General features: G+C 44.6%; 1 protein-coding gene across 2 annotated transcripts in view; it reads left to right on the top strand.

Moving 5' to 3' along the window:
* The window catches only part of VWF (von Willebrand factor), a 158,821-nt gene that overhangs the window by 87,065 nt on the left and 54,012 nt on the right, over positions 1–17,744 (top strand). For both annotated transcript variants that reach the window (XM_035138705.2, XM_035138706.2), the window contains 7 exons: positions 5,866–6,009; positions 7,362–7,526; positions 8,874–8,917; positions 10,698–10,875; positions 11,898–12,118; positions 13,589–13,781; positions 14,541–14,882. In XM_035138705.2, coding sequence (XP_034994596.2) covers positions 5,866–6,009; positions 7,362–7,526; positions 8,874–8,917; positions 10,698–10,875; positions 11,898–12,118; positions 13,589–13,781; positions 14,541–14,882 — 1,287 coding nt within the window. The remainder of the gene's footprint in view (positions 1–5,865; positions 6,010–7,361; positions 7,527–8,873; positions 8,918–10,697; positions 10,876–11,897; positions 12,119–13,588; positions 13,782–14,540; positions 14,883–17,744) is intronic.

Genomic DNA, 17,744 nt, shown 5'->3' with positions numbered 1-17,744 from the left:
CTCCAGTTGGAAGGCTGAAAGGAGCAGAGTGGGGCATACTGCAAAAAATAAATGCCAGACAGGGAGGTAAACCCTGCAATCCTGCTTGATCTGCGTGTGCAAGAGAGCTCACTGCAGGGAATTCTCTCACGCACCTGAGCTTTGACCAAAATGGCAATGTGGTGCAAAAAGGAAAGTTTAAAGCAGTTTGCATTGAAACAGCTTCTGAAATGACTTCCTTTAGCAGTGCCTTGCTGCCTGCTTTGAAGTCAAGACTTCTAATCGCCAAATTCCCAGATTGTATCTTTGCCCCATGAGGTCGATCTGACCTGTGGAAGCAAAAAAAGGTTACCCACTCCAGTTAAGCCATGGGTAGGGATCGGGGGCAGGATCCAGCCGAATCGCCTTTTAAATCCGGCCTGTGGATGGTGCAGGAATCAGTGTGTTTTTACCTAGGTAGGATGTGTGCTTTTATTTAAAATGCATCTCTGGGTTATTTGTGGGGTATAAGAATTCGTTCACCCCCCCCCCAAATATAGTCTGGCCCCACACAAGGTCTGAGGGACAGTGGACCGGCCCCCTGCTGAAAAAGTTTGCTGACCCCTGTTAGCCAACCCCAACCCATCTTAGAAATTCTTCCTCTTGTCAGTCTGAAGCAGAAATTGCCCCTTTGTAATGAGGCATTAGTGTTGAGTACAGTATTTTCCCCTTCCCTCCCACCCAGGGGCGCCTTAGCCATAGAGGCTACTGGTGCAAGGCGCCACAGCGCCAAGTTCTGGAAGGCGCTTTGGAGGGCGCCTCCGCCATGCCGCCCCATGCCTGGAGCCTCCTCCCTGCTGGAGGAGCTGCCCTCAAGCCCTGCCGGCAGTGCCGCCCTCGCCTGCCTCTTCTCGGGCTGAGGACGCCGTTGTGGGGAAGCTGTCCGCGAGCCTCCCATTGGCACGGCAGCCAGGGCTCCCTGGACAGCAGCGCCGTGCAGCCGCTTTGGTCGAGCAGGCGGAGGCGGACCATAGCTGGCAGCGTCCCCACCCCTCAGGTTGCCTCCTCTGGCGGCCCACCGTGCCTGGCACTGCCCGGCAGAGCACAAGTCTGCCGTTGCCGGTCCTGCTCACACCGGGCGAGAAGCAGAAGGCACGGTGTGGCGGTGTTGGGGGTGAGCAGTGCCTCGGAGGTGTGTGAGGCGCAGTTGCTCAAACAAAGCGCGTGGCAGCGTGTGGCTCTGGCTTTCTGGCTGGGAAAGGGGGCGGGCGGGCGGATCTCTGAACCAGGGTGCTGGATAGGCTTAAGATGGCCCTGCTCCCACCCACCCCTTTTTTGCAAGGAGCAATTTTGGCAATTTTTACCTTGATTTCTAGTTTATGATAAGATTTTTGACACACACACACACACACACACACACACACCTCCAGGTGTTCACTGCAAAATCAGCTACTTATTGTTTTGCAGTGTTTTCAGTATGCAGATGCCAGTGTAATTAACATAGGTCAAGGGGAAGATGAAATGGACTGAAAATTGTTGCAAGCTATGTACTGTATGCTCAAATTCTGGAATTAATTTTAGAAGTTCGTCTAGTTAAACCAGAACTCAGCATGAATTCAACACCGCACAGACCCAAGTAGAGAAATGATAAAGGAATTGAAACAAGTAAATCTTCTCATCCCCTCTCATAGCGGGGAAATCTGCAACTCATAGACTTCTGTTGCAATTCTCTCCCACTGTATGTCCCTGGCATGGGGATTTTAAATTATTATTGGTTAGTACAAATGTCTGCTAGTCTAACCTACACAGTGAGTGGCATGGCAAAACTGTTTCTGGACTTTGCCACCCACGCACTGATTTATTTTTGCAGTTCATATATCATTTAACATAAACATCTCTAAGTAGTTTATAAGAATAGTGCGATTGTAAAATCAATCATAAAAATCTAAGAGAGACATAATCACAACTCTGGGCAGTGTAATATGAAAAAAATATTTCAACGATCGTGGAAAGACCAAATAAACAAAAGTTTTCTATACGGCACTTTGAAACATGCCACAGTTTGTGCCTCCCAAGGGACATGGGAAAGGGCATTTCACTTTGAAGGTGGATAGATTACGTATTTGAATACTCTCCCATGTGAAAAAAACCAACACATTGAGAAATAGCACGTTAGGAAGAAGGGTGGCAAGCATTGAACCCTTCCCTCTAGACCAGGCATCCCCAAACTGCGGCCCTCCAGATGTTTTGGCCTACAACTCCCATGATCCCTAGCTAAGAGGACCAGTGGTTGGGGAATATGGGAATTGTAGTCCAAAACATCTGGAGGGCTGAAGTTTGAGGATGCCTGCTCTAGACCATGGGTAGGCAAACTAAGGCCCGGGGGCCAGATCCAGCACAATCGCCTTCTAAATCCGGCCTGCAGAAGATCCGAGAATCAGTGTGTTTTTACATGAGTAGAATGTGTCCTTTTATTTAAAATGCATCTCTGGGTTATTTGTGGGGCATAGGAATTTGTTCATCCCCCCCTTCAAAATATAGTCCCCCCCCCCAAAAAGGTTTGAGGGACAGTGGACCGGCCCCCTGCTGAAAAAGTTTGCTGACCCCTGCTCTAGACATATATATATGTGGAATAATTAAGTCGTATGATGTCCCCACTTGTCATCTGGAGTACATAGGGCAGCTCAGAAGCAAGGCTAGTATATGGTGGTCAAAGTTTTGGCAAGCATGCCACAAATCAAGTTTAGATTCTCGGCTGATGCTACTTTGCTGTACAGCTACTGTTTTCGATGTGGCTTTGGGCAAATGTAACTGAACCATTGCATGCCTCCGCATGTTCCTGTCCATACATTAAGTTCTTCATCAGAGGTCCATCTCGGGGTTCCCCTGCCATCTGGGGCCCAGAGAGTCCTTACCGTGCAAAGTATCTCCAACACAGTTGTTGTTACTGTAAGGCATCAGAAGATATCTTTGGAGGGTGGGACATAAATTCCCGATAGTGGTGATTAATATGCTATAGAATGTTTTGGCCAAGTAAACACTTCAGAAGAAACACAATGAGTACAGCATAGCCAAGTCCGCAAGTCTCCTGTTCCTATCCATTAATGCCACAAACATTTCAACCTTTGCCACTCCTAGCAGCAACATGCAGATTAGTCACCCAGATTGGCAGATCATTGCCCACTCAGGTAATTTGCTGTTCTGCTGCTTGTGTGGGTGTTTTCCTAGTAGCAGTGAAAACACTCCTTAGGCCATGTCAGGAATTTGTTAAATATATCTTTTGGCATTCGAGTGACTAAGAGTTTGAGATGGTTGTAGCATGCTGTCCTAATTAATGAGTGAATGGGTATGTTTGTGCTTTTTTCTTTCCACTGGGTGTCGCTGTAGCACCATTAAAAATATTTAAACAGGGCATTAAAATATGCTGTGTTTGAATATTTCTCCTAGCCTTTAGCCTAAATAACTCAATGAAGTTTCTTAACTAGAAAAATAATATTTCCGAAATTGCTTTGAAAATGGTAATTTTGTATCATCGCCCTGATGAGTTAGTACTTTTGTGAACTTTTAATTTTATTTAAAATGTCATATAGTTTATCTTTTAAAAAATATTTTAAATAATCTTCATTAATTTTTCCACCTAGTTTAAAAACAATAAAACAAAGTAAGTGATAAATGTGAAACACATTTTGATGGACAGCAGACATAAATAATATAGATCAGTGCTCCCCAACCTTTTTATCGCCGCGGACCAGTCAGCGTTTGATAATTATTATTTTTTTAAAAAATACTTTTAATTAAATTTTCCAATTAAAACACAATTCAATTATTTCAATTATATCCAATTATACACATACATATCAATTAAGCCAAATATTATGCCAAATCATAAAAAAAATTTAGGCTTCCCATGCTTCAATGTCTGGGATTCTAGATAATTGTTCGCACTGCCATCCTAATCCTGATATCAAAATCTTGCTGTAATCCACAATAGTCCCGATTTTTTCCAACAGTCCCTCTAGATGTTTTCATCTCTCTTTGTCTTTTGTTGCAGCTTCTGAGATAGGCATCAAACAAGATTTAACACATATCCATTTTTCCTGTGTGGGTTTTTTTATCCAGTCCAACCTCCCCATAAATCTCTCTTGATCTGGAATGCCTTTCTTTCATCAACAGTCCGACACAAGCCAGCGCCATCTTGAACACCTTGATAATTTTACTGTGGCCCGCTGAGTGGGGTGTGTGGATTGTTTCACGGCCCGCTGAGTGGGGGACGTTGATTGTTTATATTTTATTTAAATTGTTTTGATTTAATAATTTTAAGTTAATTGTATTTAATGTTCCTTGGGCGGCCTGGTACCGGTCCGTGGCCTGGGGGTTGAGAACCACTGATATAGATGACTGGTGTGTCTTGCACTTCACAGAAGTAATACAAACATAAGAAATTAGCTAAAAAGAAGGGAGGAAAGAGGAAAGGGAAGCATAAAAATATCAATAGAATTCCACACAAAAAACTGCACCATTTTCACATATTCCATAATAATAGGGGTTTTTTAATTTCCTCATTTCTACCATGTTGTTGTTGCTGTTGTTTAGTCGTTTAGTTGTGTCCGACTCTTCGTGATCCCATTTCTACCATAAAATATTGATAATAGCACCAGCTGAGGTGTAGCTTAAACAGGCTATCTAAGAATATACCTTATTTCAATAAAAAAATATTGGATCATAACATCCATGCCAGAAGGCACTCCCACCACAAATAAAAATACATTCCTCTATTTCCACATCCTTTCCAACAACTGGAAGATTGACTGGAGGTGATGAGAAAGAGTTGAATGGGTATATAAATGCCATCTGTAATTTATTTTTACTGCAAAGTTCCATTGTTCTGGCCTTATACCGAATTAAAAATATTTTCCCCCAGAACCTTTTTCGTATATCCTCTACAATGTTCTCTTGCAGGTTTGTTTTTCATGTAAGCGCCAAGCTACTTGCATATACATTGTTTAAGTACTTTATTACACAGTTTACATACAAATGCTTAGAATTTGTACTATTGTACAATAAATCTACTATTGTACTATAAATCTACCATTGCAGATCTATAGATATAGGAATATTGCGCACAAAACATAAAGAGTAACAAGTGTAAATATAGAAACAAGGTATGGTCTGGTTTGCATGAGAATGAGCAAGTCCGGAGGTTCCCATTTTTATGTTGTGAGCTGCCCTGTCATCTTCAGATGACGGGTGAAATACAAATTTAATAAATAATAATAGCAAGAATACTCAGAAGGGAAATCAAGGCCGCTTCGCACTTCTGGAGTGCTAGCCAGAACTGAGCCACAATGTGACTTAGTGATATGTGTGAACCAAAGTTTGTGTTTTCTCTCCCCGCCCCCCCCCCGGTGCCAGCAAGGGGGGGGGATGAATGAATTCCCATGTCCCACTAATAACCCAGAGATGCATTTTAAATAAAAGGACACATTCTACTCATGTAAAAACACGCTGATTCCCGGACCATCTGTGGGTCGGATTGAGAAGGCGATTGGGCCGGATCCAGCCCCTGGGTCTTAGTTTGCCTACCCATGCTCTAAATCAGGCATCCCCAAACTGCGGCCCTCCAGATGTTTTGGCCTACAACTCCCTTGATCCCTAGCTAGCAGGACCAGTGGTCGGGGAAGATGGGAATTGTAGTCCAAAACATCTGGAGGGCCGAAGTTTGGGGATGCCTGCTCTAAATCATTCTTCACTGACCTGGTACCTTCCAGATGCATTGAACTACAAATCCCATCAGCCCTTGAGCCAGGACATGAAGGTTGTAGCCCAACAATACGTGAAGGCCCATTTACTAAGCCCTCTTGAAAAATAGTCTACTGTGTATGGACCACTTTTTCTTTTCATTTTCAGGAGAAGTGATTGACTTCACAGTTCAGCATGCCGTTTCGGAAGCCAACGGGGGAAGGCCCAATGCTTCCAAAATAGCTGTGATCATTGTATCTTCCCCATCAGAAGATTCTGTGGAGGCTGCTGTATATTCTGCAAGAGTCAATAGTAAATATTCTGCCACTCCTTTTATTTTTATAGTACGAGGGTACTGTGGAAAGTAGCTCCAATTTTTAAAATGAGCCCTGGGAATTGTTGTTGTTAGTGGAACCATATATCTGTGGGTATGTTGAGGCAGGAAAATGATTAAGAGTTCATTTTTCCTCTACATTGTCTCTATTGCAAAGTACCCCTTTCTGAGACCAGAGGCTTTGCCACCATGAACACATGCAAGTAAATCCCACTCCCTCAATGTCACAGAGCACACTGGTCTCACTCCCAAGCCCAGCCTTCCCCTCACTGGCTCTCTCCAGATGTTTTACGTTCAGACCCTCCAAGTGTCCCTATTTTGCAGGGACAGTCCCGCATTTAGAGAAGCTGTCCCGGTTTCTTGCTTTACCTTAGGACGACTTATTTTCATTGGAGAATTGTTGGAGGGTATGGAGTTGCGTGTGAAGACCCCCCGAAACGACCCCCAAAATAAAGGCACAATAGACACAGATGGCAACATTCCTACTGGGCCCCTGCTCCAAAACAGACGACCCCTAGACGGGCACAGCAAGGTCAAAGAATAGCCCTACATATAGGGTGGGAGGGCGGGTGATCCGATGCAGGTCGCAGGAAAGAGAAAGCTCCCAGAAATGTGCAACAGGTGAAATAGCCCCTCAGTAGCCAATAGATGACCCAACAGGCCAAATTTCTACCCCAGCAACCGAGCGGACAACCAATGGGGAGTTGTGGCTATCCAAATGGTCCCGCCCAACAACAGGGAGGCAGTTTATGGTGATCTCACCGAAACACATGCCCTCCATGATGGAGGACAGGATTTATCTGACCCCATGCCATTTGAAGGCTGCCCTGTATAGGGAAGTTTTTAAATGTTTAATGTTTCATTATAAAGTGATGCCTTGCAAGACGAATTTAATTCGTTCCGCGAGTCAATTCGTTTTGCGGAAAATTCGTCTTGCGAATCGCAGTTTCCCATAGGAATGCATTGAAAATTCTTTTTTTGCCCATAGGAACGCATTAATTAAATTTCATTGACTTCCTATGGGAAACCACGATTCGCAAGATGAATTTTTCGCAAAATGAATTCGTCTTGCGAGTCACCATCAGATCACAAGATGCATTCGTCTTGCGAAAAATTCGTCTTGCAGGGCATTCGTCTTGTGAGGTGCCACTGTATATGTTTATATATATTGCAAGCCATTCAGAGTGGCTGAGGCAACCCAGTCAGATGAGTGGGGAATAATAAATGAATGAATGAATGAATGAATGAATGAATAAGTTAAAGAACTTCCAGTGAAGCAGAGTCCACCAATTTCTGAGGGTGTATTTCAATATGCCAAACTTTTCCGTAGGGGTAGCACTGCTTCCCATTGGAGTCGGAGGCAGGTATGAGAAGGCACAACTGAGCACGTTAGCTGGGCCATCTGCCTCTGACAGGATAATGGAGCTGCAACAGTTTGATGACCTTCCAACTCTGCTGGCATCGGGTGGTACATTTTTCAGGAAACTTTGCACAGGTGAGCTTCAGAAAAACAAATGGAAAGAAAACAACATCATCACAACAAGATATCGAAGGTGCAATCTTTGCTTCTTTAATTGCTTCCATTATTCTCAGAAACTGCCGCTCTTTTTTCATAACCTAGAGGATCCTACCTTATAGAAGTTCTTCAAGTATGCCACTTCATCATATAGTGAGAGGTGAAGAACAAAACTTGTTAAGAAGAAATTAAGACTATGAGCTACACCAGGGGTCGGCAACGTGCAGCCCATGGGCCAGATGTGGCCCACGAAGACCGTTTTAAGAGCCCATAAGCTGCCCCCGAACCGAGCTGCCTGCTTGGTGAATCTCTCCCGCGCTGCGCTAAACCGGTGCAGCACGGCGCGGGGACTCGACGAGCTGCGCCAGAAATTGTGTCTGCACCCGCGCATATACCGGAAATCGCGCCTGCGCCAGTTCGGCCCACGGACGATTTTCGTGGGAGTGATCCGGCCCATGGCCAGTAAACCTTGCCGACCCCTGAGCTATGCATTACCAACTACCATCCCCCACTCCCACCCTGGTGATTTATCTGTTTTGTAGCTTAAAACAAATTTTGTCAGAAAGTGAGAAAGTTAGAAAGGTCCCAAGTCCAGTATAGGATCAAGTTAGGTCTTGTTCTGTCTTAGTCTGTGGGCATCTTTTTTTTTAATAAACATTTTTATTAAATTTTGCAATTTAAATATCTAATCCATTTTCAAATTATGCAAATTATGCAAATATAAATTAAACAATTAATCCAAATCTTCTGCCAAATTATACAAATTTAATCTGACTTCCCATGCTTCAGACTCAGAAGGCCTAGTCATCTTATAATCACTGCATTTCTATTCAATATATAGTCCAGATCTTATCCAACAATCTATTATTATCCTTCTATCTTCTTTCAAGTCACTGAGTTATTCCAGCAAGCAAGTTTAACCAAACAGCGTATGATTCTGTGTGAATTTATGCCTATGATTCCCTTCTGTAAGTTAGCACTGACTCTTCGCACGCTGGTATATTGCCAAGTCAGTCCAGAAATCCAAAAGTCCTTTTCACAGCCGGCGGCCGCCATCTTCAAGCAATCATGTATTTTATTTTATTTTTTACAATACTTTTTATAGAATTTTGTGGATATATCAACATTGAGAACATAATAAAAATATGAGGAGCGAAACTTAAAACCCACGAAGGATGATTCCTCAAGATGCCACAGCAACAATAACATATGTTGTGACACGTGGGTGATGCTGAAGCCTGTATTTTTTGAACCCCCGGTTTAGTAGTCCTCAGCACCCTGCATAAATGAGATATTCTAAATGTGTAATGATTGCTTCTCTTCCAGAGCCTGTCTTAGAGTGCATAGATGAGGATGGGAATGTGAGGGCAGTAAGTAGATGCAGTATATATATTTACATTTACATTATATTTACATTTACATAACTTAAAGGTACTATGTGGATCATAGCTGCCAAGTCTCCCGTTTTCCCCGGGAAATCCCAGTTTTTCCAGCTGTTCCTAGCTGAAAAAACAGATTTTTTTGTTTTTCCCTGGTTTATTCTGGCGCGGCGGCCATTTTGGAACTGGGCGGAGCATGCTCAGAAGTGACTTTTGATGCTGCTTTGCCCAGTTCCAAAATGGCTGCAGTGCGACTTCTGGCGTGGTGGCCATTTTGGAACTGGGCAAAGCAGCATCAAAAGTCACTTCAGAGCATGCTCCACCCAGTTCCAAAATGGCGGCAGCGCTACTTCCGGTCTGCTACTTCCCGCCCGGTCCCTTATTTCTCTGACAGCAACTTGGCAGGTATGATGTGGGTGTCCAACTGATCAAATCAGCCTGCAGAGCCACTTGTCTTGGAGAACGTCTCTAGATGGCCTCCGTTTTATGGGACTGGGTGTGCAGAGGAATAAATGCCTTTTAGGTTGATGGTGCTCAACCGTTGAATGAGAGCTGCTTATTATTGGCTAATATATCAGTACTGCCAACATTAAGCAAAACATCAGGGGAGTGGAGCTTGTATAGCCCCATCCCAAACGTGGTGCCACCTAATGTGGCCCTTTCTTACCTGATATTTCTAGTAAATTTTAATCAAGGTGTGTGTTATGTACTGAGCTGAATCCTAGAACAATAGGATTCAGAATCAGCAGTCTGATTGGTCCGCAGGAGCTACCCAATCCAACTCCAGGTGGAAGTGAATCCGCAACCTGATTGGCCTGCAGGAGCAGCCAATCAGGCGGCTGGCAGAAGTGAATCTGCAACCTGATTGGCCAGTAGGAGCAGCCAATCAGGCTGCAGGCAGAAGTCAATCCACAACCTGATTGGCCCACAGGTGTAGCCCTGAAGTAGCCAATCACGCAAGGCCCATTGTGTAAATAATGTATATAAGCAGATGGTTTTGGGAAAAGAGACATTCTTCTCCTGGATGACTATGAGCTGAATAAAGAGCATGAAATTCACTCTCGACTCCGAGTATATTTCAGTGTGGTAAAAGGGACCGTCTACTGTTTCACTCCTGATGTTTTCATGTTGGAAGAAGTAAGAGAAAACATGCTTTACTGGCATGTTTCTCTTTGGGATTTTGTCTGATTATGCATGAACTCTCATAGTCTCATCGTAAAATAGTCCTTGCATAGGACCAAGTACCATTCTCCTCAAGCGCTGTATTCCATCATATTGATTGTTTTACATTCTGTCATGTCTTTCTTGCAGAGTTAAAGACAATTAAGTCCCATGATCTCAGTGGATCAAACATATATACATTAAGGTTACCAGACATCCCCGTTTCCCAGGGACAGTCCCCAGATTTCCAAATCAGTCCCTTGACAAATTCCATCTATTTAGTAGGAGGTTGAAAAGTGTCCCTGGATTCATTGAAAAAAAATCTGATAACCTTCATATACCTGCTTAATTCCCCTGTTGAAATCAGTGGGAGTTTAAAACACCAACAAAGTGTTTCTCTACATTGTTAATATTTTTGCACACGCACAAAACCTGTTCCTTTCTTTTATTTAATTGCCCAAGGCTATTTTAGCAGCCCGAGGACAGTATCATCTTACTTGTCTAGTTTTAGACTGTAGATCAGTCTGGTGGCTACTTACGAAATGCTCTTTGATTGTTATCATTTAAACATAGAATCCTATTTTGACTTCAGTATGTCGTTTTTGCTCAGCCTGGTGACAAATGGACATTGCTGGATCAATGTCACACTGTGACATGCTTCCCGGGTGGCCGCACAGCTCTGGAGAGCCATGGAATTAATTGTGAGAAGATGCCCAGACCAACATGTCGCAACAGTCTCCCTGCTATTAAAGTAGAGGAAACATGTGGCTGTCGTTGGGTGTGTCCATGTGAGTAGTTGGCTCTGCTGCCTTATCATCCTCCCTCAGGTGTGATTGGTACTTGACAGAGCGAATGAGGGCAGTTTAAGTAACAGGCAGGAGAGTTTCAGCTTACTTGAACTTAACGCATAGAGCGAAGCAACACATCTTTACAAATGATTAGTTAAAATAGACTCTATACGTCTGTAAGAAGAGGGTAGGTGTGGAAGCAGGTAGCCTGGAAGAAAGCTGACAGTGGCGCTAGGAAGGCGTGAGTTGGCAGTTCGAAAGCTGCTCACTCTCAGGAGCCAGGCTGCAGACAGCAGATTTCTCTCAACTATGGCCAGCTGGCTCCTCTTACCACCTGCAATTGTGGGACTAGAGCGCAGTAGAGAACTGGCACAATGGTATAGGGAGCAAGGCACCAGAATCCAACTGCTCAGTTTCCCCTGTTGCTTTGCCTGTCAACAAGAGAAGATTCAGGTAGGTAGCTGTGTAGGTCTGACACAGCCTAAATGAATGAATGAATGAATGAATGAATGAATGAATGAATGAATGAATGAATGAATGAATGAAATAGTCCAGTAGCACCTTAGAGACCAACTAAGTTTGTTCTGGGTAAAAGCTTTCATGTGCATGCACAGTTCTTCAGATACCTTCAGGTAGGGTATCTGAAGAAGTGTGCATGCACACGAAAGCTTATACAGTAATACTTCCGTGAACATCCGCCTCATCTAGTGTCCATTCTGGCGAATGTCCGTGGCAAACCCAGAAGTACCAGAACGGGTTACTTCCGGGTTTGCTGCTCGCACACGCGCAGAAGCTCAAACCGCTCTGTGCACATGCGCAGACACGGCGCTTTGCCCTCCATCCTTTTCAGCTAGCGGCCAGGGCTCCAGAAAAAACAAGGTACGACTGTAGCCAGAACATACTTAGTTGGTCTCCAAGGTGCACCTTTTATTTTTTTTAATTTATTTCAACAAAGAGAAGGTTTACTTAAAATGATCATGTCCTCTGATGGTCATTTTTGTTTTTTTCCTGCCACTTTACAGGCACGTGCATGGGAAGCTCAACGAGGCATATTGTCACCTTTGATGGACTGGATTTCAAACTGACAGGCAATTGTTCCTACACATTGTTTGAAGACAAAGAACATGATATTGACATCGTTCTTCGCAACAGGCCCTGCAGTTCAACCCCAAGATTCAATTGCATGAATGCCGTGGGGATCACATACAAGGGCTTGTCTGTGCTGCTCTTCAGCAACATGACGGTAAACCATTGTAGTGGGAATAACGCTTGACAGGACTAGATGAGCAGCTTAGAATTGTGATATAGCCAGTGGAGAAGAAACAAGCCTGGGGATGGTGTTCAACTAAGGTTTACTCAAGGTAGACCCATTGAAATTAATGGACCTAGTCACATTCCTTAATGTCACTGGGTCTACTTTGAGTAAACTTTAGTTGACTACAACCTTGAGTCTTGCAGCTGGCTAGAAGGTACCGTACCTTGGAAGATCTCCACCATGTTGAAATAAAATGGCAGTTGGTCTCCAAACATTTGATGAAGAGCACCGCCCTCTACTTGGGAAGCTTTGTGCCGAAACAATACCTCAAGAGGCAGCTGAACCTGAGCCAAATAAACCCGGCAAAGTCACCCAAAGTGACATTTCAGTCAACCCTCTTGATGCAAAATGGCAGCTAGTGTCCCAACAAACACCGCTACCCCCACTTCTAGAACTCCCTTGCCAAATTTAGCTGTGATCTCTCAAGAGCTGGCCTAACCTATGGAGAACAAAGAGATGGATGGACAGACACTGGAAAGAGATGGAATGTTGAGAACTAGTTTTTACATATACTTTCCAAAATATATAGTATATGTAAAAACCAGTTCCCAACGTTCCATCTCTTTCCAGTGTCACCCAAAACAGAACCTGGGACTGGGCTATGCTTACAAGAACAGTCTTGATTCTCAGTGGTTGAGACCAGGGCCGTCTTTACCTGGGGGTGCAAGGTGTGTGGGGCACCCAGGCGCTGAATTCTGGGGGGCGCCAGGCGTCTGCCGCTGAAGCTGCCTAATCTCTTAACTATCTACCTGTTATGAAATAATAAATAATTTTGATCAAGCTAGGAAAACAAAATACAGATATACCTAGGTATTACTGAAATGTATACCTATTGTTTCATTCACAACGGTGGCGCTTGTCAGAGTCAACAATGGTGCTTGTTATTCACAACGGCGCCGTGTGCGCAAAATTAACTCTTACATCAAAATATTGTGTTACGTATTGTATTGAGCTGCTACGCGGCAGCGGGGTCAGCGGCACCTTTGACACGACTGATGTTTCTCCTAAGTAGGTGCCTAAACAATACTTAGAAGTTTAAGTGTGTTGTTGTTGTGTACTTAAGGATAAGTGTATTGTATATAAATGAGCAAATAAAAAAGTTTGTTTCTTTTTCCTCCGTTCTTTCGTAAACAAGAGATAAGGCATAAGCCTGGTATCTGACATAAGCATAATAAAAATTAATTTGGGGTCTAAACTAAATTTGGGGGGCGCTGGGCGGATCTTTGCACCCCGGGGGTGCATATGCTAAAGACTGCACTGGCTGAGACCTCAGGGGAGTGTAGAATGTATAGCCCCCATCCCAAATGTGGTGGCCACCTAATGTAGCCCTTTCATATCCCCCAAATGAGTCAGTCATTCACCTTAATTGTATACATTACCCTCAATTTTTTCAAACAGGTTGCTGTGAATGGCAAAACAACGAATGTTCCTTATGCTGATGGTCATGTTGAAGTCAATATCTATGGGGCAATAATGCATGAGATCCGGTTCTCTTCTCTGGGGCACATCCTCTCCTTCACTCCAAGCAACAATGAATTTACTTTACAACTTAGCCCAAAGAGCTTCGCTTCAGAAACGCATGGCCTTTGTGGTATGTTAGAAAATTTACACTTTGGGTGGTTTTCAGGTAGTTATTAGGTAAGGGTTTTTAGCGTTTTAAATGGTGGGTCATATCGACACAACACGGGCTTTTCCACGGGAAGCACTGGGACAAAACAACAACAACAATTGATTATTTATATACCGCCCATCTGACTGGGTTGCCCCAGCCACACTGGGCAGCTGCCAACAATAAATAATACAAACACAACACAACATCAGAACAAAAAACACTCGGACATGCAGCTTCAAAGCCCAGACCTTTGCCTAGAAGCAACAAAAGGAAGTCTGGATGAGCCCTCTCTAGAAACAGTGTGCATCATAGCTGCCAATTTATCCCTTTTTTTAAGGGAAATTCCCTTATGCTGAATAGGCTTCCTCGTGAGAAAAGGGAAAACTTGGCAGCTATGGTGTGCATTGATTGGAGCTGGCATAAACCAACTCTTGCCTTTCTCATAAACCTTCTAGGAGCTTTTGATTAGAATTGTGTCTGCAGCTCACCTGAAATACAGAAAATGTGTGTGGCAGGGGTGTAGCATTAGGTGAAGCAAAATGTGAAGCCAATTTGAAGGGTCCTCTTCAGGTGAAACATCTGTAGCAATTTTGAGATAGGCCTAACATAGTTTTGGTAGGATTAGCAAACATTTTCAAGTATGGGGTTTATGCATATTCTAAGCTCAGGTCCCTGTTGGAGATAAATGACTTCTAAAGCTGAGATATTGTACAATTCTCTTCCGTCCCTCTCCTGTAGGGATCTGTGACCAAAACAGTGGCAATGACTTGGTGTTAAGAAATGGCTCCTTTACATCTGACAGCAGCCTCTTCATTGACGAGTGGACAGTGAAGCGGCCAGGGGAGATCTGTGAGGTGAACAGAGCTGGCCAATGCGTTGGCCATGCCACGACAAAGTGCAGCATTTTGCTGTCCCCTCAATTTTACGAATGCCACCAGATCATTCCTCCAAACTTGTACTATGCAGCTTGTGAAGAAAACAACTGCTATGGTGATGAAATATGTGAGATCATATCTTCCTATGCACACCTCTGCAGGATGCAAAGGATCTGCGTGGATTGGAGATCTCCAGAGTTTTGCGGTAAGGATTTCACTGCTTCTTATAGAAATATAATCCTCAGTAATCCAACTCGGTCTTTGTGCTGCCTCAAATTTCTGAACACAATATTTAAACCTTGGAGGTGGGGGTGCGGCATAGCTGCCAAGTCTCCCGTTTTCCCCGGGAAATCCTCGTTTTTCCAGCTGTTCCTAGATGAAAAAATGGATTTTTTTGTTTTCCCCCGGTTTATTCTCGTGCAGTGGCCATTTTGGAACTGGGCGGAGCATGCTCAGAAGCGACTTTTGATGCTGCTCTGCCCAGTTCCAAAATGGCTGCAGTGCGACTTCTGGTGCAGCGGCCATTTTGGAACTGGGCAAAGCAGCATCAAAAGTCACTTCTGAGCATGCTCCGCCCAGTTCCAAAATGGCGGCAGCGCTACTTCCGTTCTGCTATTTCTGGCCCCGGTCCCTTATTTCTCTGACAGAAACTTGGCAGGTATGGGGTGCGGAAGGGCAGGTTGGTCATCCCCCCCCCTTGACTACCAGCACAGACAACACAAACACATATATAGTACACACACAGGTGTGAAATGTATACCTTTTAATTCAGACTGTTGTCCTCCCTGCTTATAACTAGTTTTTGCCACCTCCCAACAGTAACCATGCAAATATGTCTACAAGTTCATAAGCAGGGTGTGCAGAAAGTAGCCCTCCCTTCTGGTTTCCTCCCAGCTTTTGATATTCAGAGAAATGCTACTTTGGACACAGAGGCTGGTTTTGTTTTGTTTCTATTATTAAACCGTCCTCACTAATAGCTGTGGGTAGATTTGTTGTTTACACTGGCTGTGGTAACGCCTTTACAAAGATGACTAAGGACGAAACTAAATACAATTAAATACATGCAATTAACCGTGGTGAGAACTGCTCTTTGAAATTCAATTGGAGGTTTGGTAAGCCACACCTAGATTTGGATTCTCCCACGCTTTCTCTTTGCTGGGGCAGAGAGAGCTCCCGTTTTCTCAAGTTGACCCTTCCCGCTTGTGACGACCCGTGTCCCACTCTGCCTTACTATCACTGCGACACAGGAATCCTGAGGGGAAAACACCCACCCTCTGGTCCTGCCGCCTCAAAAATAAACCCCCTTTTACTAATGAGTTTCTTAGTAAGGAGAGCCTTCCAGCTTGCGTGGCCTGGTACCTTAAGAAACTCTAGGCTGTCCCCCAGGAATAACCTCTTGCCTCCAGTAAAGGGTCTCCCTCAGTTGGATTTCCCCACTGTAGAAGTTTGCCCTATGCACTCTGGCAACTTCTTGGCACCTCAGGTTACCCTTCTAAGCCTCCTCCGTGTAACTACAGGACACAAACCACTACCTCCCTGCCTGAGGTGAGTTTTGCCCTCTCTTGAGTCACCACGGCTGTGAGTCCTGGTACCTCGCTGGAAAAATACAGACGGACCTCTTGTTGGCAAAAACAGAGATGAAGTTTTATTGTGTTAAAAACATAAGTGATTCTTTAACGTGTCATTTATTAATTAGCTTTGTTCCAGTTGTACAAAATAAACTCAGTCAAACATTTAACTTTAAGTTTTCATAGCCTCTTAACTGTCTTTATACAAGCCACCTCATAACACCACACCACACCTTCCTCCCTCTCCCTCCTCACTGACCAAACCGACACTCCCTCCTTTCAAACCGGGCACAGTCCCGCCCCCATCAGAGTTCTATGTCAGTCAGGCTAAAGGTGGGTTAACTCTTTGCCAGCCGGACAGAAATAAACATTTCAAAAGTGCTTCAATTTGTCACACCGCTCCAATGGAGTTAACTATCATGGGCTCTCCAGTCTTGATTGGGACCTACACCTATTGCCAATCAACTTCATTGGGTTATTCTGAATCCTAGTATTATGAGGAAGGGAGAATGCTTTCTGTTCACTCTTTCCGTCTCACTCATAATTTGCTGTCTCTAGCACATGGGTCGACAAACTAAGGCCCATGGGCCGGATCAGTCCCAATTGCCTTCTGGATCCGGCCCGCGGACGGTCCGGGAATCGCCGTGTGGATCACCAGCACCTGTGTTCTCTCCCTCCCTCCCTCCCTCCCTCCCTCCCTACATGGCGCCTCCTCCTCCCTCCCTCCCTCCCTCCCTCCTCCTGGCTTGTCCCCGCCCTGCCTAGAGGAGGAAGGGGGCTGGGCTTTGTTGGTGCCAGCAGCAGCAGCAGCGCTCGAGTGGCTGCCATTTTAAGCAGCCCCTCTCCGGAGCCCTTTCACGTGCCACTTACCATCCCTCTGCCAGCCCCCGCCACTCCAATTCCCCCCCTCAAATATAGTCTGACCCCCCACAAGGTCTGCTGAGGGACAGTGGACCGGTCCCCTGCTGAAAACGTTTGCTGACCCCTACTCTAGCATATCCATCCCCTTTACGTTTTAACCTTTTCTCATAGAGAGGCTGCTCCAACCCTTTGCTCAGTTTTGCGGACTTATGTGGGAAATACATGTGATTGCCATTGGTAGTGTGATTTGACACCAAGCTCTGCTTTATAAGGCTAGAAGATGGTTGTTGAGCTTTCGCCCCGGAAAGTTCAAAACGGCTGGTTGTAGTCTCATCTCACATTTGCTCTAGAGGGGGCGAGCCAGGAAATATAACGAACCCTTCCTCTTCAGAGGCAACATACCTTGGAATACCTAAGGGAGGGCAGTTGTCCATGCTTTATTTATGGACTTCTCAGAGGCGTATAGTTGGTCAATGTTAGAAACAAGATGATTGACTAAGGGGAGTCATGATCTTGCAAGACTCTTCTTATGTTCCAGTTGTGTGGCGATACCCCGATGCCTCCCCAGGAGAAATAAAGACACAGGACACATTGCATAAGGTTAATGGGCATAGAAGGCCACAACTTTATTGATTACG

Source organism: Zootoca vivipara, chromosome 5 (genome assembly GCF_963506605.1).
Source record: "Zootoca vivipara chromosome 5, rZooViv1.1, whole genome shotgun sequence".
Lineage (NCBI taxonomy): Eukaryota > Metazoa > Chordata > Lepidosauria > Squamata > Lacertidae > Zootoca > Zootoca vivipara.
The sequence above is the reverse complement of the archived record's forward strand: the minus strand, read 5'-3'. Positions and strand labels throughout refer to the sequence as shown.